This window comes from Epinephelus moara, chromosome 12, assembly GCF_006386435.1.
Source record: "Epinephelus moara isolate mb chromosome 12, YSFRI_EMoa_1.0, whole genome shotgun sequence".
NCBI classification, from domain to species: Eukaryota; Metazoa; Chordata; class Actinopteri; order Perciformes; family Serranidae; genus Epinephelus; species Epinephelus moara.
The window spans coordinates 41,608,487-41,631,472 of NC_065517.1; the positions used below are offsets into that span (position 1 = coordinate 41,608,487).

Genomic DNA, 22,986 nt, shown 5'->3' on the forward strand with positions numbered 1-22,986 from the left:
GTGAACTCTGCCATTCCTCTGACTCTGTGTATCGAGACTCCCACAGTGGATGAGTGAGTATGTGTGCGCCTCGTGTGACAGCGAGAGACCCAGAGTCCAACATCTGTCAGGAGGATCTGCCAGCACAAGCATCGCTCACAAGCTTGTTATAACACTTTGTGTCAATGAGGTGTGTGGGGAGGTGGGCGGAGGAAGGTGCAGGGCTACATGACAAATTATAATATTATTTTGTCCAATAAGATGCCAGAATCTTCCTGAAAAATCTGAATGTCTTCTAGAGGACACCTCAAAATATAGTAATAACTGTTTTTGACATTTTAAAACTGTCAAATTAAATTTGTAGCTTTGGACAAAAGCTCAGTTCAGAGAAGAAAGTTTGCTACCTTATCCGAGAGCTCGTTTTCCACGTCCTTCTTGATTCTGCGCAGCATGAAAGGCTTCAGAATCATGTGCAGCCTGGAAAGTTGGTCTGAAACACAAACATCAAACAATCGTGTTTAGCTACAGAACATATCTCATGCAACAGCGAGCAGAGATAAAAGTTCAACGTTGGCACACAGCTGAGGGAATATCCGTACAAATGAGCTGAAAAGTATCATGTGTCGTCAGCTGGAAAACAGGAAAAAAAAAAAAAGGCTGCGAGGAACATTTTTTCTCAGACTCACTCTCGTCGATGGCAGACTTGTTCTCAGCGTGGCTCTCGATGTCCTTGGAGAACCACTCGTTAAACTCTTCATGGGAATCAAACAGTGTAGGCATGATGAAGTGCAGCAGGGCCCACAGCTGAGAGACGGTAATAACACACAGCCGTCAACAGTTCTGTCTCGCTCACAGCGACTCACTTCAACACACACACACACAAACACACACACACACACACACACACACACACACACACACACACACACACAGCTCACCTCAGCCATCGTGTTCTGGATGGGCGTCCCGGTGAGCAGCAGTCTGTTTCGACACTGGAACTGCAGGAGGATTTTCCACCGAACGCTGAAGACAGAGAGAAACAATAACATGAGTTTATCATCAGTTAACACTTAACTGCACCATAATCACACCAAATTACTCAAACTGCAGAACGCCGTTTATATGTGAGAGTAGGTTTCATGTTTCAAGACTCAAAGTTTTTAACAACTTTTTATTATTGTAACTATTTTTGTAGATGTTGGCCACTGTCTATCAGTGGCTGTGAGATGAGATGTACTTATGTGATTGAAAAGATGAAGAAGTATAATTTTACAGTTTTCAGACCTGTTGCTCTGCATGTTCTGTCCAGTTTATTACAATTTGCATATTAAACCTATTTAAAAGAACCCGTGTTTGCACTGTATATAAATCAGCTTGCAGAGACTTAAAACTCGCTGTTTTATAATATATTTCATAACTTTTTGTAGATTTAATAAAGTTGCACTAAACTAAGTCAATATAGGGAAGTCTTCTATATCGTGTGTTTAGCTGCTGTAACTAGTAGCTGAATGTCGGAGAGGAAAAGTGCAACTATCGATCTTTAAGTCAGAGAAGCTTTGAAAAAAACATTTAAGATATTAAATGTATGTAACTCCATTCAAAGTGAGTTGACCGAAAATCCAAACTCTCATAAAAAGTATCAAAATAATTATTAAGCATTGGATATCAACATTTTAGTGCTACCCTTGAATGATCATTATATATTACTTACTCAACACGTGTTATATTGAATTCATGAAGACAACTTTGTTTTGCCTCCACGGTGAATGACGGATCCAAAAACTCTTGAATTTAGGCAAACAGGGTTGCCTTTAACGACAGCAAAACTATATCAAAACACTCATTTACAAAAACTACAGGAATTGTACTTCATGGAAAAGATGCTTCATTACTTACACTTGCAGAAAGTAACATTCGATTAACAATGGAGACCTGTTAAGAGTATAATCATGCCTGATCCTGTGTAATTATTGACCCGTATACCCGGTTTTATCTGTAATTTTTGTTTCTCTTTAGATTTATTATCATTATTAGTATTATTATTTGCATCTTTGACTTATTTTACTTTTCATTTTATTCAACCATTGAGTGCAAGTAGATTATGTGAGCTGAATGCAGATGTGGGAAGTGGGAGGGAAGTGACAACTCCTGCAGTATATTCCAAGTCTGATTTATCCAGTCGTATGCTCAGTACTTACCACACAGACAGCTCTTTACAAATGGGAACTGACCTTGAAGTAAAACCTACCTGTGCTCTCTTCACAGCCAGACTCCATCGACAGAAACAGTGATTTTACCTCACTGAACACAGGAGCTGCTGGTCTACTGCTGCCTCCATCAGCTAGTTTGTTCGTGTCATTGTGTGACTTTGGTGTTTTGAAAGGCTTTGTTGACATTCACCAAAATTGCACAATAACACAAACAAACTAACAGATGGAGGCAGCAGTAGACCAGCAGCTCCTGTGTTCAGTGAGGTAAAATTACTGTTTTTGTCAATGGAGTCTGGCTGTGAAGAGAGCACAGGTAAGTTTAACTTCGAGGTCAGTTCCCATTTGTAAAGAGCTGTCTGTGTGGTAAGTACTGAGCATACGACTGGATAAATCAGACTTGGAATATACTGCAGGAGTTGTGTGAGAGTTTGTAAACAGATGTTGTGATATAGTTTCACTGTTGTTATGCACGGACTGCCATGACTTAAATTTATCCAGAATTTTCTCAGTTTTTGGAGGCAAGAAAAACAAGTCTTCTTCAAATATTCAAGGTAACACAGGGTGAGTTATTGATATACAAATCATAATTTGGGGGCTGAAGTATTCCTTTAACACACAGGGGCCCTCTGATGTCTTTGGGAATGTAGTATAACATGATGACGCCATGGCAACCATGTTACCTGGTGCTGCTTTTCAGTGCCTGGGCCTCATCCAGAACCATGTACTGCCACTTGACCCTCTGAAAGTACTTGACGTCCTGAACAACCAGCTGGTAGCTTGTGATCACCACGTGGAACGGTGCGTTTTGAGTGTAAAGGGTTTTCTGTTCAAACGTAGACACACACAGTTAGAGACAGGGTTATAGACTAGAGGAGCATGTATTTACCATAAAGCATTTCATATAGCATTGCATCTTCACAGCTCTGTCTCGTCCTTACCTGGCTCCAAAATTTCCGAATCACCTTGCGATCGTGTGGATTCCCCCAGTATGGCAACACCTGACGGACAAATCAGTGGAGTTAAAACATGAATCAGCTCTGTCATGAAACATCTACAGTAACCACACTCAAACTAAGCTTTTCCTACACGCTTGCTTTTACACGTAGCAAAGCTGAGCTGCGGTGATGTTCCCAGAGGAAACATTTGGGCATAGCATCATGTCTGAATCACAGCTTCAGCCATCGAGTTGTTGATGCAAAATGTGATGTGAAAAGATTTACACATCATTACATCACTCAACGCACGCTGGTATTCCATTGTTTTCAGTCAGTCTTGCTTTGAGTGTTCAGGAAGCTTATCTCCAAAATGTGTAATGGGGTCTTTTCACACCTCATTAGCAAAACAGACTGGAATTGATTTATTTTCAAACTTGCGGGGAGAACAGGCATAGTTGAGTGTTGAGCACAGCACAGAGGTATGCATATTACAGTGTGTGTGTGTGTGTGTGTGTGTGTGTGTGTACACAGGCATAGCCGACATATTGATGTGTTTGATAAATTGTTTTTTAACATTAAAGAATGCTCAGCCTGTCAGAGGCCGGTTTAGACGTGCAAAAAGATTTCACAAGTGCACTCAACAATCAAAGCAACAGCTTAGAGGCATGCTACGAATGTCCTGGTGCAATACTGCCCCCTAATGGAAGGTTCTAGACATGCTTGCAGCTTTAAGCCCTGTATCATGACACTTTCTCACAGCAGCAACACAACACTGGGTTCATTAGGAGTGAAAACAACTACAGCAAACAGTACATATGAGGCTGCCAGGATTCCTGCGGACGTGTTTCTTGCAGGTGTTTCCGCTGGCGCACTACCCTCACCTTGAATTTGGGCACAAAGCGGGTGAACTCTTGATGCCAGTTGTTGAGTGTGGATGCAGGAGAGATGATCAGGAACGGCCCCCAGATGTTGTCTCTCTGTGCAGGAACGAGAAAAGAGAGTTATGGTGTCGAGCGCCACAACAAGTGGTCTTTGTGTACGCGAGCACCCGATGACAGGAAGCCCCCGGAGGATCGCGGCCATGCATCTTCCTGTCAGCGACAGTTCAACACTGAAAAGCACACGTTTCCCCTAAATTCCACTTTTTCTCCTTTTGGCGTTCTGAGACCGAACGATCTAATGAGCTGGCGAATCAGCTGTTCACAACAATGAAACAAGTCCTGTGAGTCATTCCATGAAAAGAAACAGGGGACTCTTTAAAGGATGCAGGTGCACAAAGTAGCTGGATGTCACATGTTTTTATAAGTCAGTACAAACAGCAGAGACAATCGAATATTCCACAAAGCTTTTTGGGGGGTTGTGTGATGAATGAAACTATGTGGCCTGGTGGTCTCACTCACCTCTGCTAAGTGTGCCAGCAGGGCGATACTCTGAACTGTCTTCCCCAGTCCCATCTCATCTGCCAGGATTCCATTGATTCCCTGCAGACAGAGAGGAAAACAAACGAGAAAATAAATCATGCAATGTGTTTGAATGAGCACATGATAATATGGAATCATTTGAATGCCCCAAAACCTGCAATGACTGTAAAACAACAACAAAAACGAACCAAGTGTCCACGCATATCTGCTGACCAAAAATGACAGGTCATGGGGGCAGCAGGCTGAGCAAAGCACCCCAGACGTCCCTCTCCCCAGCAACACTTTCCAGCTCCTCCTGGAGGACCCCGAGGCGTTCCCAGGCCAGATGAGATATGTAATCCCTCCAGCGTGTTCTGGGTCTGCCCCAGGGCCTCCTACCAGCTGGACGTGCCTGGAACACCTCTAACAGGAGGCGCCCAGGAGGATCCTGATCAGATGCCCGAACCACCTCAACTGACCCTTTTCGACGTGAAGGAGCAGCGGCTCTACTCTGAGCTCCCTCTGGATGTCCGAGCTCCTCCCCCTATCTCTAAGGCTGAGCCCAGACACCCTACAGGGGAAACTAATTTCGGCGGCTTGTATCTACGACCTCATTCTTTTGGTCACTACCCAGAGCTCATGACCATAGGTGAGCTTTTTTTTAGGTGTGAAAAGTCCAGTCCCAGAAAATATTGCTATAAATCAAAAACACAAAACCCATCCCTGCAGACGTGGGTACCTGTTCGTAGAGGTTGGCCAGCCAGTTCATGCCCTTGAGTTGGTAACCCTTGAGTTTGCCGTTGAAGATGGTGGGCTGAGGAATTTCTTCACCTGCGTGGATGGACGGGTTAGAGAGGCTGTAGCTCTCGCCAAACCCAGAGCCGGCGCCTGAGGATGAGCCGACAGCCGCGTGTAGCGACGCACAGCGACTGTCCTTAGCCTCCTCATCAAACATTCGCGTCTACAGGGAGAGGTTTGGAGATTAGCACGGTATAGACAAGGGGAGAGTGTGTGGGATTAGTGCAGTTGTGAGGGTGCGTTTGTGTCAGCTTACTCTCTCTTGATGAATCTGGTAGGCCTCTTTGGCGTTCCTCAAGGCCTGGGCCTTGTAGTAATCACTATCTGAAATCGCATACAATCAGCTTGTGGTTAAAACAAAACAATTCAGTTCCATATTTCCATTATTTACCTGAAACGTGAAATATAATCTACAGAGAGAGAGAATAACCTAAGAGGCAATAAATATAATAACTGGCCCACTTGGCATTTAATTTGATCCTGACGTATTATATAGTACTTGGTCAGCAGTTCCCTGCATCAACCTTCAGTAATGAGTTACTGACTGACTCTGCTCCAGTAACAGAATAAACTTGACTGAGCCATTCATACCATAGTCCTCCTGTCCCATGTTGACCATTACACCTCCTCCAATGTCAATCTGTCTGTGTGCCGCAGTGTCTTCCAGCTTTCTCAGAATCTCCTCCTGAGCCGTATCTCCTTCTGGACCCCCCATGCTGGCTTTACCACCCATGAAATGAGCATACAGCTCCGTCTGGGTGATGAGGAAGTTGAGTTTGCGCTGCTGACGCTTGGCCTGCGAGAGACAGAGAGAAGCAGAGAAAAGAATCTATTATAAAACCTTACAATTTAAAACATGCTTTTTATGTCTTCATATTTTATACTGATGCAATGATTCAACTTCCATTCCACCTACTTCTCTCATCTCTTCGTCAAGTTTACGTTGCTCCAGGGCCTCCTTCTCTGCTCTCTTCCTGTGCTCCTTCTCCACTTTGTCATACTTCTTCCAGTAGAGCATCATCTCCTTGGTGAGCCGGCGAGCCCGAGGCAACGTCTCCTTGCAGTTCTTCTGGGCCTGGATAGCAGCACGACGAACCTCTCTCATGCACTGATGAGCCAACTGGGACAAACACAACAAAGGTTACACTTCATCTACAGTTAATTTTCACAACACAGTAACGTGAACACTTCACTTACCTTTTTAGCATTGGTCAACACTAAGTTCTTAGCGGAGGTCTTTTGCTTGAAAGACTGTAACACAGATACACAGGATAATTACAACCTTTAAAAATGGTGCTGAATATTTGACCCCAGAAAATGGAAAATAATTAATATTTCTAACTGTCATGCATACAAACCTTGGGAATCTCCTTTTTAGCGATGGTGAGCCAGACCTTACGTCGCCGTGCATTCAGCTGCTCGATGGTGAGATGTTTCTTCTTCACCATTGGCAGCGGCGCATCATGGGAAAACTTTGCAAAGATCTTGGTGATATAAGGACGCCCATCATCCAGGAACTCTCCCTCTCCTCGTTTCTTCTTTTTCTTCACCTTTTTCAGTTTGGCTGAAACAAAAACAACATCAGAATGACAACAATAAGTACTCAGTTTGTTTTTCATTCAGCCATTGAAATAATGACTTCTTTGAAAGATTGTCCGTTTTTGTCTTTACCCTTGAACTTCTTCTCATCTTTGATTTTCTTCTTCTTTGGACCCAGCAGGTGGCGCTGTTGCTCATAAAAGGGGTCATGAGTCGACAGGAGTCCTGTGCTGTAATACTGATATTGGTGAAGCTGCAGGACAAATACACACAGATGGAAAAACAATACAGAGAAGACATTAGAAAAACATATGTCAGAGGTATTCTTAATATCACCAGGCACTGTGTTTATGTGTGTTTGTACCTCCCGGTCAGAGTGGAACTTGCTCTGATGCTGCCTGGTGTAGCGATGTAGCCTCAGCATGTCGTGCAGCTCCTCCCGAGACAAACTGAAGTCAGAGTCATCTGAGTCTGTGTCCGAGTCCGTGGTGTCGTCACTCAACAGGATACTCTGCAGGAGACACAGGAGGAGTATAATTAAAGGTAGCTGAAAGTGTGCATATGTTCATATAGATAGCGCACAATGGAGAACATGTCTGTACAATACCTTAAGCCACTTCCTGTTCTTCTTCAGCTTGGAGAAATTGTAGAGGCTTGTTTTGTCTGCCTTTTGGTCTGTGGAGTTTACAGGGGGACAAAACGCATCACAGTTTAAATGTGCATGAACTATATCTTTCATAAATGACACCAGTAAGGGTAGTAACAGATAAAGAACACATACATAAGTGCTTTTTGTGTGCGTCTTACCTTTACTCTGCAGCAAGACTCCATTGAGAGGCTTTCCCTCTGACAGCCCGTCCCCTTGCTCACATGACTCACTCTTCACGGTCAGAGCCGTATGCTGAGTGGAAGGTTCCAGGGACAACCCTGTCCCCAGTGCACCGTCGCTGTCATCACTGTCATCGCTGGAACATGAGAAAAATGTGGCTGTAAATCCACCCTTTGCATCCTGTTTGTATCTGCTCTTCACTTTGAGTATGTATCTGGTTTTATAAACACTGTATCCATTTCAGGGGGACATACTGTGGCAGAACACTGGGTACTAACGGCCTGATCTATTGGATGACTCTAAACAGATGACAAGAGTGCAAGTGAAATAAAGTCTTTGCTTCCTGCACTGTTGGTCTACCGATAGGATGGAAGATTGCAACAATGCACACAAGTGTTTTAAAGTAGTAAACTGCATTTAAAGAACTGATCTCTAAATCCAAGCATGAGCTTTCTTGAAACTGCAGCACCTCCTGAAACTGATCCTAGAAAGTGTAAAGTGTGTGCCCAACTCCACTTTGCCTGCACCTGGTTATGTCTCCGTTGAAGATGGCGGCTGTCTGGCGCAGGAAGCTGTCCAGCCTCAGGGATCTTTCCAAGCGCTGCAGGTAGAGAGGTTTGGCCAGGCCAGAGCTCCCCGATGCCCCGGCCTCCAGTCGGCCACCCTGCACCGACGCCATGCTGCACGGACACCTCTGCCCAGCAGGGCAGCAACTTTTACTGAAGAGAGAGAAGTAAGAGAGGAGATAAATAGAAAGAAACAGATAGGCAGATGGCTCAAGGTCAGAATGAGCAACACAGGACTCCCAACTAACTGTGGGATGAGTAAGGCTCTGCTGGGTTGTTTATTTCACCTGAACCTCAGCAAAAACTGGAGGTTTTGGTTTTATTTTCTGGGATGTGGGAGATATCCTGGTTCAACTCTGCTAAATCACTGCCAGCGTCTCAATCTTTGTCATGATAACAACATGACTATTTGGTCCAAATATCAGACAACTCTACTCCAATGGCTGTGCAGTCAGTATGGTACCAGCAGGTAATTCACTGAGCGAAACACAGTATAAACACTGGACCTACCTTCTCAGTATGGGATGCCATTGTTCTTGATTCCAACATTAATGATCAAACAATGGTGGAAATCCCCTACAAAAGAAGAAGCTCAGTCAAACACATGACAATAATAAAGTGTCAGAAAGTTAGTGCTCTTTCACATTTTGTGTTCTCTGCAATACTGACAATATAAGTGCTCGTGATTTTCGAGGAACTTTTCCACAATAAAATATTTTGTTTACAAATGCCAAAAATAAATAAATGAAAACAGAGGAAACAACAACTCCTGCAACATAACTATGTATATTAATACTAGATTATTTCTCTATCATGTTAATAATGTAAAAACTTAATTGAGTAATATGCACGTCTTGGATCAGCTCTACTTTTTAAAAAAAGTTATTTTCACATCAGTCGCTTCAGTTTATTAATAGGACTGATTTGGGATGATAACAGTTAATCTATGATGGATTAATCGATCAATCAATAGGCTGTGCAATGCTGTCAGAGTATATGTGTTGTGTTGGTGTGAGCTTTGATTGTGGAAAAAAAGCACTTGGTGTTGTTTGGTATAGCAAAGTTTTTTATGTTTATAAAAAAATCACAATTAGGGTTGCAGCGATATACCGGTTTAAAGGTACACCCTGATATAAGTGATGATGGTTATCATACTGTGTACATTTGCTTATCAACGATATTACAAGAAAAATGCAACTGGACGGAGAATCACTCCTTTTTTTTAGTTATTGTCAAAGAGGAGGCTTTTTAAAAATACTATAAAACTTCAATTAAACTCCCAGTCCCTTTTACCAGCCCTGTGTGGCTCCACATTTTGACAAATAAATGCCTGTCACAATTAGAGGCCTGGTCTGGTTGCCAAGCAGTTAATTTATTTTATAGAAGTTCTTCAGTTGTATAAAACTGTTTTGTTGGCTACCTCAAATTGTGTGTCCATTCCTCGATTACCCTGTAAGTTATTCATATTCCTTTAGTCCGTAAGGATCCTCAGATCAAAAGAATCAAAAAGGTTTTTCATAAATATTAATCCAAGTTGTGAGAATTGTTTTAACAGGATAAAGTGGTCTGTCGGTGTGCCAGGTGCCGTAATCCTCAAGTGCTGTAACTCTCTCTGAGGCGTCTGTCGGAGCTACACTATATGAACGATTCATAGCTGAAATGTTATCTGAAGCCTAATTTTTATACAAATTATATTCATACTGGTTTAATAAGTAATTTGACTGCATTTCCTTTTCTTTGCTGAGCCACAGTTTTGTGTGAAAGGGATTAAAGGCCTGTCCCAAATATAGGCCTGTTGATTTCAGTGACTTAAGCAAATAATTAATTGGAGTTTTATGGTACTTCTATTAACAAAATGGTTTGAAATTACACATGAAATAAAAAAACAAAAATAACTTCCATTTTCATTCCTATAATAATACAAATTCTATATTACTGTGATACCTTGAAACCCTGATATTTTCTGAGAGGGTTATCATACCATGAAAATCTCATGCTGTTGCAACCTTATTCACAGTTGATCCAGGAGAGTGCTTACAATTTGCAACCCTGGGACAGACTGTATGAATTAATATAAATGTGACTTATCCAAATATTAATATTGTCTAAAATAATATTGAATTTCTAAGTGTGCTAGTGATTGTTTTGGCAGTGACGCCTGTGTGGTCAACTTAAATCCGTTGTGCTCTGTAATTACTAACTTACTCATTACATATTCACTTTACTTTCTGAGACAAGTTCACAGAGGATGACAAGGACTAAAACCAAGCAGGAGTTTGTTCCTCTATTTTAAATAAAGAATAACTAAGAGGTGTATTATTACAAATAACATACATCTTCATATGCTAGCGGTAGTTATATTATGATTAGCTAGCTAGCAAATCCAAGCTAGCGTTAGCCGGGGGTTGCTAGCTAACCTTGGATGGTGAACTGGGCTCTAGCTTGTAGGCTAACGACCGTTAGCTGGCTAAGCACAAGCAGTGTTGCCTCCGATCAATGATAGTAAAGGGTCAAGGTGCTTGTATGCACACACGCTGACAGTTTACTGGTTTCAGTAAACCACACCACAAATATTAAGTAGTAGTTTTTTTCCTAAACACCTAGCATTTGCGGAGGCTAACTCCTTGCTATCTGGAGTCTAATGTAGCTTTTCATCCTAAACGTTAGCTTATCAAACACTGAGCGTTTTGACACACACGTCCTCTCACACCATTAATATGAAGTATTCAAATCGGCCCTGTCTCTTTAAGGCCACCACCTCCCTGCCTAAACATTGTATTAACATAGATATCGGTTTAATGGCATTTCTTAAACTAAGCTAGTCGCGATGCAGCGACAGCACAAGGCCCGCCGCCCGCGCCTCTCGTACCCTTGTTGCGGACACGAGCGGGGACTCGGTTGCCTGGTGAACGAATGATCCCCATGTTTTAATTCTTTCTCCCTCCCGGCCATCTTCCCCCATTGCTCCTTCGCCATAACAACCACCATGGAGTCTCTCACCTCGGCCCCGTGTCCCCCTTTTCGCCTCTCTCTCCGCTGCTGCCGACTCGCGGTTCTCTGACTCCAAAATGGCGGTTTGAGGCGCCGAGCGAGTCTGTGAGCTTTGAGTCGGCAGCAACAGCAGAGAGGCGGCCACTTTCTGTTACTGAGAGAGCAGAGACACGACGCCATGGCGAGGGTACAGCAAGGAGCAGGCGTTTTAATCAATCGCAGAGAGAGGGACGCTCGGCCGTTGGCGTCTCCGAGGGCATAACCGTGACCAGAAAACCAAGCGACATCCATGGCTAATTTCGTCAGGTACATGTCCACCTTATATGTCGTTTTTGGCCGTATATACACAGCTTGTACAAATATATCGATTAAATGCCGATGTCGATTAATAGAGTCTGGCAACTGCGAAGATTACCGAGCTGCGTCTGACGTCATCACACGGGAACTCCGTTTTAGGTATGGTGAGGCAGTTTGGATACCCACTTTAAAATGTGGAAACTGCAAGATTATTCTCTGATGTCAAGTGTTGACATTGACCTCCAGCAAATATACAATGTTAATACTTATATTCATGTATAAATATACTAACATTTATATTAGTAATGAGTGATACACACAGTTTAATCATGGTGCTGGAGAGTGGTGTAGTGGTAATTGAGGAGGGTGTACTACAAGATAGAAGGGTAGGTTACAGAGAAGGAAGTGGGTATACTCTCCTATATATTTCAATGGCTTTACGGCTAACAGGTAGGTGCACTCTAAATGGACATTAAAAGAGGTGGGTATACCCCATATATCCAAGTATACCCTCCACTGAGGCTGCTGGCAGAGGTAAGACCAACTCATTGTTTTGCAAGTCTCAAGTCTTTGCACTCAAGTCCCAAGTCAAGACAGGCAAGTCCCAGTCAGGTCCAAAGTCAAGCCCCAAGTCCTAAAATCAGCACTGTCCACACCCAAGAAATAAAATGTTTACACACATCCTAATGCCTATTGTTCTACAAGTCACAAGTGAGTCTCAAGTCAAGACAGGCAAATCCCCAGTCAAGTCCGAAGTCAAGCCCCAAGTCCTTAACTTTGAGGTCCTAAATTAGTCATAATGTAATTAAGCAATATCACACAAGAGAGAGTGCTGTTGTACTGTATGTCAGCACGGCTGCGATTTGGTGGTAGGCACAAGGCCGCAGGATGAGTGCCGCAGATAATCACAGCCGCCATTTTAACACAGGTCATTTTAACGACAGAGTAGTAACTGATTGAAGTTACAAAAGTCATAAAAGCTCGAGACCTTCAGGCACAGAGCTACTTTGTGCTGTGTTGACAGATGCAAATACTCACTGTCATAACTAAAATTTGAAGCAGCAGATTGGAATGCCAGAGAAGTACATTTGAAATACTGAATGACTACATTTTGGAGTTTTGGACCCATTTGGCTTTACAACATCTGGGTAATTAAAGCAATGGCAGTAGAGCAGCAACAATTAATCAAAACTAATCATGCTAATATTAATCATACTAAATGTTAGAACAACTTTGTTGGAAGTTGTTACGTCTTCATCTGTAATTTTCGACCCATGTTTTGCACTCAACTATTCGTTTTTTGTTGACCACCTGTAGTGTTTGCCAATGAAATTATCTTAGGTATAATTATTTCCAGCTGGTGCTCAGTCATGTAATGCTGGTTCGCTATAGTTCTCTCCTGGAACTTGATTGGATAATGTGGGATTGGTTCAAACAAAGTGGATCTGGAGAATTAAGTGTCGACTTGCTGGGAATGAACGGCATTCGTTGATTCAGGAAATGAATTGGTTCATGACACACTCTTTGGATCTCTGGGCTTAGGGGGGAGGCATCAAGTATTTTTAAGTCAAATGGCTCAAGTCCAAGTGAAGCCACAACTCACTGGGACTGAGAAACTACGATGAAGCATATTGATTTCTCTCAGTACAGCTGATGGTTCATTTGTTAAATATTTATTACACTTTAAACAACCAGAAGAATCAGTCCATCCATGCTGACAAGCTTTAATGTTCCACAATTGATTTGCAAAACATGAATATATGACATAACAGTTTGATAATCTGTCCCACAGTAACTGTAAGATGGACGCAGCTGTAGAGCGGAGGGTTGAACTGAGGAGAAGCACATATTGTAATATAAGTGCAGGTTATGTTTCCGGTAGACCAGGGGCGTAGGTAGGGAGTAGGGGGGTCGTCTGCCAGAGAATTTTGAGCATCACTTAATTTCCTTCGTCTGGTGAAATTCTATGCGCCAATTTGTGCATTTTCTGCCTTAATTTATGGTGTAAATGTCTTTAATTTTGTCAAAATAAAACTCCTCTGCTACTTTCATCTCTTTATTGCAGTTCTAAATATGGAGGGGCATGTGCCCCCTGTATCCCCCCTGATTTTTTACCCTTATGCAACAAACAAAACAAGCATGACATTATGTAGTTAATAGATGTTTAGTGCAGTTATATCTGATTCTAGCTTTTGAATACTTTCTGCCATAATAATTAGAGGTTCAGGCACATTGTATGCACTGTACAGCCCTGGCAATATTTTACATCCTCTTGTATCCGTGCCAACAATGTCCACCTTTAACTAGACGCTTCGATACAAAGTGCAAAGGTCTTCGAATCAGCTTCAAATACTGCCAACAAAATAAGTGTATTCTGTAGAGAACAACTGAAGCTGATATCAGCAGGAGGCACTACCAACAGGCAATCAGGTGAATGTCTGTATCCACTGAATGGGTCAGTCCTTAAGATGGTGCAGTTTCACTGACATACAAGATGGCGGGCTGTCGTGTCTTTTCACATTAAGAGAAGAAGAAGAAGTAGGAGGTCTCATTCACAGCCAGCTGGATTTCTCCTCCTCAAATTTCAGCGGATCAATAAAAGGCTTGTCGATGGACTTGATCATCAGTTCGCCACAGTACACGCATTCAGACGCAATGATGTCATCAATGTCTGATTTTATCTGCTCGCGGCTTGTGCCCGCGCTGCCCTTTCCCAGGCTGGCAGTGTCTCCTTCGTCCTTGGGGGCCGGGCGGTGACGTGACTTGGAGGATTGCGTGGTTGCAGCCAGCTTTTTCTGCAGCTCCTCCAGACGACTCTGCTTATAGGGCGTCAGGTGAGGGGTTATTTCCTGGAAGATTGAAGAAAGCAAGTTTCAAACATGATCATTTTTATTAAAATAGAAAATAAAAATAAAAATAGAGAACACTGAAACAGCAGTATGGAAGCAGCCTTTGAGAGTTACCTGGAACAGGCAGTCGTAGTGGAACATGTGTCCACACAGGAACAGATAGAAGGGCCTGTTGAGCAATGGGAAGTCACAAGCAGCACATTTTTCTTGGGAGTCCACTACGCCATATTTGTTCCTCATTTCCTGGATGTCTTCTCTGATGCGTTTGGCGCTCTCCGTGGCCTCCTCCATTTCCTGCTTCAGCTCCTCGATGTGCTGATTGTACTCCTCCAGGGAGCTGCAGATGGCCTCCTGAGAAACCAGAATCAACGGAGGATAAGGTGCATTAGTTTGAAGCAATTTACAATATTTTGTGTACTGAGCATACGGCATCTATCATTATTTAAACACTCAGTATGTAATTTTCGGCTGCTGGGGGTTTCTTAATCAAAGCAATTACAAAAAATGGAGCAATGTCGTCATTGCAGTCAGTTTCTTACAGTTAGAATTCCTTCTGTGTTGATTGTTCAGGAGGTTTTTAGCAGGAGATGCAGGGAGGCAACAATGGTTTGAGTTGAAGGTGTGAGAAAGAATAGTATCAGTAACATTGTTAACACTGTGCTACATTACAGAGAAATACAAACCGTACTAATGAACCTTCATTAATATAGGCCTATATTTTATCTACAAGTGCACGTCACACACTGAGCGAGCCGCCTGTTAATGACGCTGTGGGCTAATGGGCATGTAGCTACTTCCATGTTTCAGATGATACGTCATGTTTGTAGTCGACCAATGAAGATGAGTTTACATATCACCTTGGGTTCGTCCTTCACCTTCTCAAAATGATCCCACACTTTGGATTTCCTGCCCGACATGTTATTAACTAGCCTGTGGAATAACCGCAGGTACCAGCCCTGGAAATTAACCTGACTCCTGTCTGACTGCTGAGCGTGGACACTTCCTGTGTCTGTCCTTTCACATTAAACTCACACATGCTCCAGTCATATAGGTTTGGATTTATTTTGACAAAGCGCAGCTCCTGATAGAGCTTCACAGGTTTTCTTTCTGCGACTAAGCAACCAATGAAATCTTGTCGACTAACATTTGGCTGACTATTAGGGGGCAGGGCTAGTATGGAATGGAATGGAAAAATAATGAAATCAAGAACATAAAAACTTTGTTACAGACCTTAAAATGGTCAATGGTGACAAAGTCTGGGAAGAAGGGCAGGATGTCTTCAATCTTGAGCAGGTTGCAGCTGGACAGACAGTTCATGGCTTTCTTTACATCTTTCTCCTCCTGAACAACATGCCGGGCGATCTTCAGCCAGAGCTTTTTCCTCAGCTCCTCGTCATCTTCAGGCAGGTCTGCACATGACTTAGCCAAGTCTACATCTACCTATGGATGATAAACACATTGCAGGTTGGTCAAATTCTGATATAAGGTAACAGGAATTCTTGACAAGAATCTGGATAATTATTATTATTTTTTTTAATATTTTTTTGGGCATTTTTTGCCTTTAATTGACAGGACAGTCAAGTGTGAAAGGGGGAGAGAGAGAGGGGATGACATGCAGCAAAGGGCCACAGGCTGGACTCGAACCCGGGCCGCTGCAGCAACAGCCTTGTACATGGGACACCTGCTCTACCACTAAGCCACCGACACCCCAGAATCTGGATAATTATTTATACACAATTATAAAAATACAGACACCATAGTTGCATGATTTGAATATGTTTTGTGTGTAACACTTACTTGTAAAGCAAGATCCACTGCCTCCTCATACAGTTCCATAATCCTATAAACCAGCACACAGGCCCGCAGGTAGCCATTTTCTGCACACAGCCTGAGGGCGTACTTCAAGTCATAGTGGATCTCTGAGGCGTGAGTACCCGCCTGCTCCAGGTACCACAGCAGAGAGTCCGGCTTATACTTGGCGTAGAGCGACAGCAGGTAGTTATGGATGGCCTCCTCTGTCACGGTCAGCTCGTACACACAGAACTCCATGTAGCGGATGGTTTCACTGATCTGCTGGGTGCTGCCCATCTGGCTGTAGTTCATCAGAGCTGGGATGAGCTTCTTCGGGTCCAGCCGCTTGCCCATCTGAATCCACGCATCTACCACTTTTTTGGGAATGTGCTGCATGAGGACAGGGGAGAACTTGTAAAAAAGCTTCTCATCACAGTGCTTGGAGAGCACATCCAGAGCGTCGCTAAATTTGTCGTGTTGGCAGTAGTGGGATATCACTCTCTCGTAGTCCTGCATGACGACTGAGAAGTAAACCATGTCGTCCACGTTGCCGTGGCTGGCCAGCAGATCGTAGATGGTGCTGCGGTTGTTGTAGAGGCACTCCTTGTGCTTGGAGCTGCCGAGGAATTGGCGGAACTCATCGCGGGTCTCCTTGAAGATGACGGTGTTGCCATCGACTTCCAGCTGGCCGAGCCTGTTCAGGTAGAGCTCAGTTAGCCAGGTGACCAGCAAGGTGATCTGCGTTCTCTCACTCTGTTTCAAATTATTCAGTTTCTTCAGTAAGAACTCCTTTAGGGCTTCCTCTTGTTTGGCTTCAATGAACTTAAGTGCTATCTCTTCAAAGTAGTTCTGCGTCAGAGCATAGCACTTGGCGCTCTCGATGTATCGCTTGTTCTGGAAGCAGTGCTCGGCCTCCTTGGCCAGCACCATGTCCATGCATTCAGGCCGGTCACGGCAGTACTCCTTGGCCAGATCAAACTTAGTCATGCTCATGTACATCTGCCAGACATCCCTGGCCTCGCGCTGAATGTGGTACCGGAACACTGCCTTCTCGGTGTAGATCCACACCAACCCACCAACAGGGTCCTTAATCATCCTCTTAAGGGTGCCAAACTTATCTGGGAACACATCCTCATACACCACCTGTCCATTCAGAGTGCAGATGGCCTTAACACGGTCATGGAGCAGCAGCAGGAAGTGGAACTGTGTCAGCACGATGGAGATGGGCTTGTTGAGGCTAATGTCAATGTCCGGGGTGTACTCCCACACCTGTTTGATCGCAAGGGAGGAGAAGAACATACGTAAAACATAAAGTTAATTAAAAAAAAGGTGAATGTGGTTTGTTGAGCTGTTGAAGACCCATTGAAAGAAAACAATCTCACACACAGACATTTACCTGCACGTCACTCAGCAGGGAATCAGGCCTGACATAGTCCAGCTGACCATAAAGAACTCCATTACCCATCATCCAGGCGAACGCCTTGGGGGAAGTCCGGAGCTTCGAGGTGTAGAAGGTGATCTCACTGTAGCCCATGTTGGCAGGGAACTCCTGGAAACTGGGCAGCAGGTCCTGGTTCTGGCTAAAGATGGAGCTGAAGCCTTGCTGCTCGGACCCCTCGGCCACCTTCCCCACAAATTGGAAGAGGCGTTTGCGGGTGGTGGCGATGATGAAGTATTTGTTCTCCAGGCCCCGCTCCACCTCCAGGCAGCAGACTGGTGCCGGCCGCCCATCCTCCTCGAGGAAGTGGACCTGTGTCGGGAAGAGAATACTGTATTAAGGACACGCTATTAGGGATGTACTGATATACTGGCTGATCGGTAACAGACCATATTGCCTTGTTGACTGCCATCGACCTACAGGCAAATAAGATGACACTCAGGGATGGCAGTGTCCGATATTTGAACAAAGATCTTCTCTAAGACTCATTCAGGATGAAATGATGCAGTGAACCAACTGTCAACGTGTCAAGGACCCTGTTTTCTCACTGATAATGCTACATTGTTAACAACTAGGCTGTGTTGACACTTGCAGGAGGAGAGCTAGTTAACTTTAGCTTTTAGTAGCTGATGGCTGGAACTACCAGCTAACCCAATTTGCATTGAGTTACATTATGATGTGTTCAAGCTCAATGCAGTAAAAATTAGTATTGGGTGAAGGTAAATTATAACATTCTCATGATGTGTTCAATGTAATCTTGTAAAATTTTGTTTTGGGCAAGAACCTTGAATAAATACAGTTGTTTAAAGGAGAAATTTCTGTTTTTTACAGGAATATAAAATAGATATTTGAGAGAAAGTTCTGATATATTTCATACCGCAAAAAGGCTTCTGAAATAATAATATATCTTTTTTAAAAAGATGTTAAGCATGTGAAAGCAGGTTATATTCAAGGTTGTTTCATAATGTGTAAGAATGAATTTGTGTTCATTAAAAGGTAATGAATGAATGAATTTAAAACAGTTATTTTTTATAATGAACATTTCTTTATCTCCCTGGCACAACAAGAGGGAATTTTCAGTAACAAAAACAAAATAAACAACAAGTCAAATTCTTATTTTAAACATCAGTATCAGCCGAGAATTTCACAATCAGTAGAACCCTGATTATTGTTTAGTTGCAGACCAAGAGGAAGAAACAAAATGTGTAGTTCAGTGTCTTCTACAGTAGTATAGACCACTGGTTCCCAACTGGTCCAGCCCCGGGGCCCTGACTTCTCCTTAGTCTTAGTCCCTTAGTCTCCTTAGTTCAAGCTCCACACAATTTAATACATGGAGCGTCATACTTGTGTTTGGCCGTGTCGTCAAGCTAGTTTGCTGTTGCTGTCAAGAAGCTGTCTGTTAGTCACTCACTCTACAGCAGGAAATGGTACTAAAAAGTAAAAGCTCTGCGCCCACATTCACTTCACTTAAAAATAAAGTGTGTTTTTACAAACTTGACACATTAAGAGTCACTTGCAGTCCATTCAGAATTGACCATGACCCACCAGTTAGGAACCTCTACTATAGACCATCCGAATAGTACCACCAAACATAGCAAGAAATAAGTAACACACTACACATAACAGATGACCACACATGCTCTGACCTGTCTGAAGTACTGATCTGGGTTGGTGTTGAACAGGCTGCCCTCAGTTGCAGAGATCTCAGCCTCGAAGATGATGCCTTGACTGGTGCCAACCAGGATGGGCCCTGTGCTGGTCTCATTGCCCAGCAGCTTGTTCCAGCCCACGCTCTCGATGAGGTGGCCCCTCCAGCGGGACAGACTGCGCACCTTCTGCGTGTTCCTGTTGAGGTACAGACACTCACTGGTGCTCAGGCAGATCAGCAGATGGGAACCTGCAGTGGGAAAATACGGAGGAGGAGACAGCTGCTGCCGTTAATAAGTCATTACCATGACGGTGCCACAGTTGTCTTGTAAATGATGTAGTAGTGTAGTGTTTTGTACTAGAGTTTTACATTAATTCAAGCTAAGCTATGAGTGAGTTTTGTGGCTGGAGATATCCATGTCATTGTACCTCATGAGTTACGACACAATAGTCAATAAATGTTCTATGAACAATATACAGCATGAAAGAGAAAAATGCTTGTGGGATGTACAATGACTTGCAGCAGCTCAAAATACAGTCCACTGGAGAAAGAAAGCAGTGTTAACAATGCACGCAACTCTGCAGATAACAATTCAAGGCATGGCAGCTCACAGGGAGTGTCATCAAAATAAACAATCTGTGCATTCCAATACCCACACTACCAGACTATACAGTACGCCAGGAGAGGAAGAAGTATGGATATCTTATCTTACGTCCCAATACATAGTATGTCAAATGCAGTATGCCAAAAATACCAGGATGTTCTACTACAGTACATCCGGTCTGATTGCGCAGTATGCAAGGCAGCATCCTTTTCTGACCCACAGTCCTCTGCGCAGTGGACAATACATTACATCGACTGAGCTGCAAACAACTGACAGCTGTTTGAGGGCTGATTGACAGCTGTCAGAAGTCCCAGTGATGGAAGACAGCACATTCAAGTAACTGATGACCAGTCGAATAGTAATAATAGGAACATTAATTGTTAAAGTAAACAAAATAATCATAAATATCACAAACAACAAAAGGATATAACTATAAAATAACAATGACAGAGTCGCAAATATACTATGTTAGAATCTACAATCTGTGCAGTCGTAACTTTGAAGTTAAACTACACACATCGCAAAGTATCAACAGCAGAGCTCTCTGGGCTGATCTTTGTTTCTGGGGAACTCAGTAGGTGGCGTTTGTTTTATCTCCAATGTCACAGATGTAAAAGCAAGAGGGTCAAAGTTCAGTGCGTGTTATGAGACAGTAGTATGCACTGCATGCAACAGTACATACTTTTTAAAAGCAGCTGCAGTACATACTAGAAGTGAAAATAAAAACTATACAATGCGGAACGCACCCAGTATGTTTGTGAGTTGTCTCATGATGGCCTATGTATATAATGTCAAAGGAGAATCTGAATAAGTGTTGAGGTTTTACTCACCAGTGGGGTCCAAGAACAGTCTGTGCACTTTACTTTCATCTTTCCTTCCTAATTCAATCTGATTAGGCTGATCTGGTTTGGCCAAGTCAATCCTGCACAGACAAGAACATAAAGCATTATTATCAGCTGCATTATCAACTCTTTCAGATGCTCCAATAAACAACAACAGATGCGTACTAATCACAAAGAGGAGCCATTAACTCAACTAATCCACTCAGAACAACATCAACACTGGTGACTATTAACACAGTGATTAAAGGTGCTTATGACAGTGTTGTTTGCCTCAGCAGCGTGTCCTTCCCCAGACTCATGCATAGCTGATTGTTGCAGACTGCGAGATGGTTAATCTTCTCAGGCGGTGTAAAGTCAATCCTCTGCTTATTGAATATCGGCTTCTCTTCCTCCAGTCTCACATTCACAAAACCTGAAGTGAGGGAACAAGTGCAGCGTCATGTCAGTGAGAGCACCGAGTCAACAAAATGACTGCAACACTTAAATATGTGCTTTACAGTCATTAAATAGCAGCCTCACATGTAGCTAGCTAGCATCTCCAGAGAGAGGGCGACCTACCTGAGTGTGCTATCCCGATGTTGGCAGTTGACAAACGGCTGTGCTGCTGCGCACTCTGCCTGGTGATCTGCGAGTCCTCGTACTCGTCAAGAATTGAAGCCATGTTTAAAAGTACCGTATTTCACCTTATTCCACTGCCCGTTAACGAATCCTCTACAGATAGAATGACTGGCGAAGAAACAATATTACAACGACATGGCTAACTAGCTAGCTAGCTAACACAACTTCCAACCGTTACAGGCGCGCGAGCATATTTCTTCTTCTTCGCGTGCGTCTGAATTAAGATGTGGAAGATAATATCTTACGCGGCAGTACACATGTACAGGAATAAAATATATTTTCAATCATTCATGCTGTCATAATCGATAGCTTAGCTTCCGACTACACAACACAGGGTGGACACGGATAATCAGGTGACACACGGAGTCATGTGATCATCACATTTGGTGTAGTGCTTCTCTCTGACGCTAGGGGGCGCAGTGAGTCCAAACTTCACAGTGAACCATAGCGTGGATGGATTGTTATTGTTTGTTTCACTTGTTTGTTTCAGCGCACTGTCATTTTATTTTATCATAGATTGTAATTACTTTCCTTATTATTATCCTAATGTATCGTTTTAAAATTTTACAATGAATTTACAAACAACACGGCTGTGTAACCATGGCATTACAGATCCTTGGCATGTGCCTGTGTCGCATAAAATAAAATAAAATAAAATAAAATAAAATAAAATAAAATAAATAAAGTATACAAAAATAATACATTTAAATTATAAAAAAAAAAATCAGAAACAAATACACATAAAATGATAATAAATAATCAATAAACATAAAATGGTCTTCAAATATAGATTTAGATCAGTGTGGCAATATTCATTTGTAAATCTAACTCTTGCAGACATGGTAGGCTTTATGATTTGCAGTGGTGAAATATAACAAAGTACTTTTTTCAAGGACTGTGCTGAAGTATAAATTTCAGATACTTGTTTTTGCTTCTTCATTGCCTTCGTCTGCTCTACTACATTTTGGAAGCATCTACATTTGGCCTTCTTATTGCTTTTTCCCACTTTTCTATCCATCTAACCACAACCCGTTGGCTCCCACTCAGAAACCCCCAGATGGCACTATTACTCCCACTCACAGTCTCAAGTATGTGCATCAAGGGATTGTGAGATCTAGTCCTAAACTGAACTTTTTTACTCCACTACATTTATTTTATGATATTAGATACTTTGCAGATTCAGATGATTAATATTCAACAGATATACTATGATGTATTATATGGATACATCAAAAACTTTGGTGAAATTCACAAGCTATCCAATACTATATGGACCATAGTAAAAAACAAAAACACTAGTCCCACCTTTACAATCTGCAAAATTAGAGCGATGTTCACATGAATTCATCAACAAATAATTATAATTCAGTAACATAACACCATATATAATATTCTGACATGGGTCATTCTGCATGATGAGTACTTTTACTTTTTGTCCTTAATGTTTCTGTTTTGTTGGTAATACTTTTTTACTTTTTACTTACTTAAGATTTTGAATGCAGGACTTTTACTATAAAGTCAAATATTTCTACAGCACTGACAGTCAATCAATTCAATTTCTGTTCAGTTCAACAGGCTTTATTAGCATCACACTTAACTTGTGTTGCCAAAGCACAAATACAATTAAAAGGCAGTGATGAAAATTTACAACT

At 42.6% G+C, this 22,986-nt stretch overlaps 2 protein-coding genes and 1 long non-coding RNA gene across 8 annotated transcripts in view; 1 reads left to right on the forward strand and 2 right to left on the reverse strand.

Moving 5' to 3' along the window:
• ino80 (INO80 complex ATPase subunit) overlaps nucleotides 1-11,384 on the reverse strand; it is a 58,691-nt gene extending 47,307 nt beyond the window's left edge. For 4 of the 6 annotated variants that reach the window (XM_050057418.1, XM_050057415.1, XM_050057416.1 and 1 more), the window contains exons 1-20: nucleotides 11,257-11,383; nucleotides 8,767-8,832; nucleotides 8,218-8,409; nucleotides 7,669-7,826; nucleotides 7,469-7,536; nucleotides 7,226-7,372; nucleotides 6,994-7,114; nucleotides 6,681-6,886; nucleotides 6,520-6,573; nucleotides 6,239-6,442; nucleotides 5,914-6,118; nucleotides 5,579-5,646; nucleotides 5,264-5,485; nucleotides 4,525-4,605; nucleotides 4,006-4,101; nucleotides 3,128-3,187; nucleotides 2,870-3,012; nucleotides 918-1,002; nucleotides 666-783; nucleotides 384-469 (exon numbers count right to left, since the gene is read on the reverse strand). In XM_050057418.1, the coding sequence (XP_049913375.1) occupies nucleotides 384-469; nucleotides 666-783; nucleotides 918-1,002; nucleotides 2,870-3,012; nucleotides 3,128-3,187; nucleotides 4,006-4,101; nucleotides 4,525-4,605; nucleotides 5,264-5,485; nucleotides 5,579-5,646; nucleotides 5,914-6,118; nucleotides 6,239-6,442; nucleotides 6,520-6,573; nucleotides 6,681-6,886; nucleotides 6,994-7,114; nucleotides 7,226-7,372; nucleotides 7,469-7,536; nucleotides 7,669-7,826; nucleotides 8,218-8,369 (2,274 nt within the window). In that variant the 5' untranslated portion in view covers nucleotides 8,370-8,409; nucleotides 8,767-8,832; nucleotides 11,257-11,383. Of the gene's footprint in view, nucleotides 1-383; nucleotides 470-665; nucleotides 784-917; nucleotides 1,003-2,869; nucleotides 3,013-3,127; nucleotides 3,188-4,005; nucleotides 4,102-4,524; nucleotides 4,606-5,263; nucleotides 5,486-5,578; nucleotides 5,647-5,913; nucleotides 6,119-6,238; nucleotides 6,443-6,519; nucleotides 6,574-6,680; nucleotides 6,887-6,993; nucleotides 7,115-7,225; nucleotides 7,373-7,468; nucleotides 7,537-7,668; nucleotides 7,827-8,217; nucleotides 8,410-8,766; nucleotides 8,833-11,256 lie in introns of all 6 variants that reach the window. The other 2 variants (XM_050057419.1, XM_050057414.1) reach the window with 1 other exon arrangement.
• Nucleotides 1-22,986, forward strand: part of LOC126398334 (uncharacterized) — a 672,738-nt gene that overhangs the window by 544,293 nt on the left and 105,459 nt on the right. The window lies entirely within an intron of this gene.
• On the reverse strand, nucleotides 13,255-21,883 carry vps18 (VPS18 core subunit of CORVET and HOPS complexes). Its single transcript, XM_050057436.1, has 9 exons — nucleotides 21,275-21,883; nucleotides 20,987-21,128; nucleotides 20,705-20,796; nucleotides 19,269-19,519; nucleotides 17,581-17,934; nucleotides 16,191-17,453; nucleotides 15,624-15,833; nucleotides 14,508-14,744; nucleotides 13,255-14,393 (listed from the first exon to the last, which is right to left on the reverse strand). Exons 1-9 carry the CDS (start codon nucleotides 21,375-21,377, stop codon nucleotides 14,097-14,099), a joined length of 2,949 nt encoding a protein of 982 aa, XP_049913393.1. The 5' UTR covers nucleotides 21,378-21,883; the 3' UTR covers nucleotides 13,255-14,096.

Coding starts and splice junctions, on each gene's coding strand:
- vps18 (XM_050057436.1), bottom strand. CDS start 21,377: ATGGCTTCAATTCTTGACGAGTACGAGGACTCGCAGATCACCAGGCAG. Junction 21,129..21,274: donor CATCGGGATAGCACACTCAG/GTAGGTCGCCCT, acceptor CCCTCACTTCAG/GTTTTGTGAATGTGAGACTG. Junction 17,454..17,580: donor CCCTGCTGAGTGACGTGCAG/GTAAATGTCTGT, acceptor GCGATCAAACAG/GTGTGGGAGTACACCCCGGA.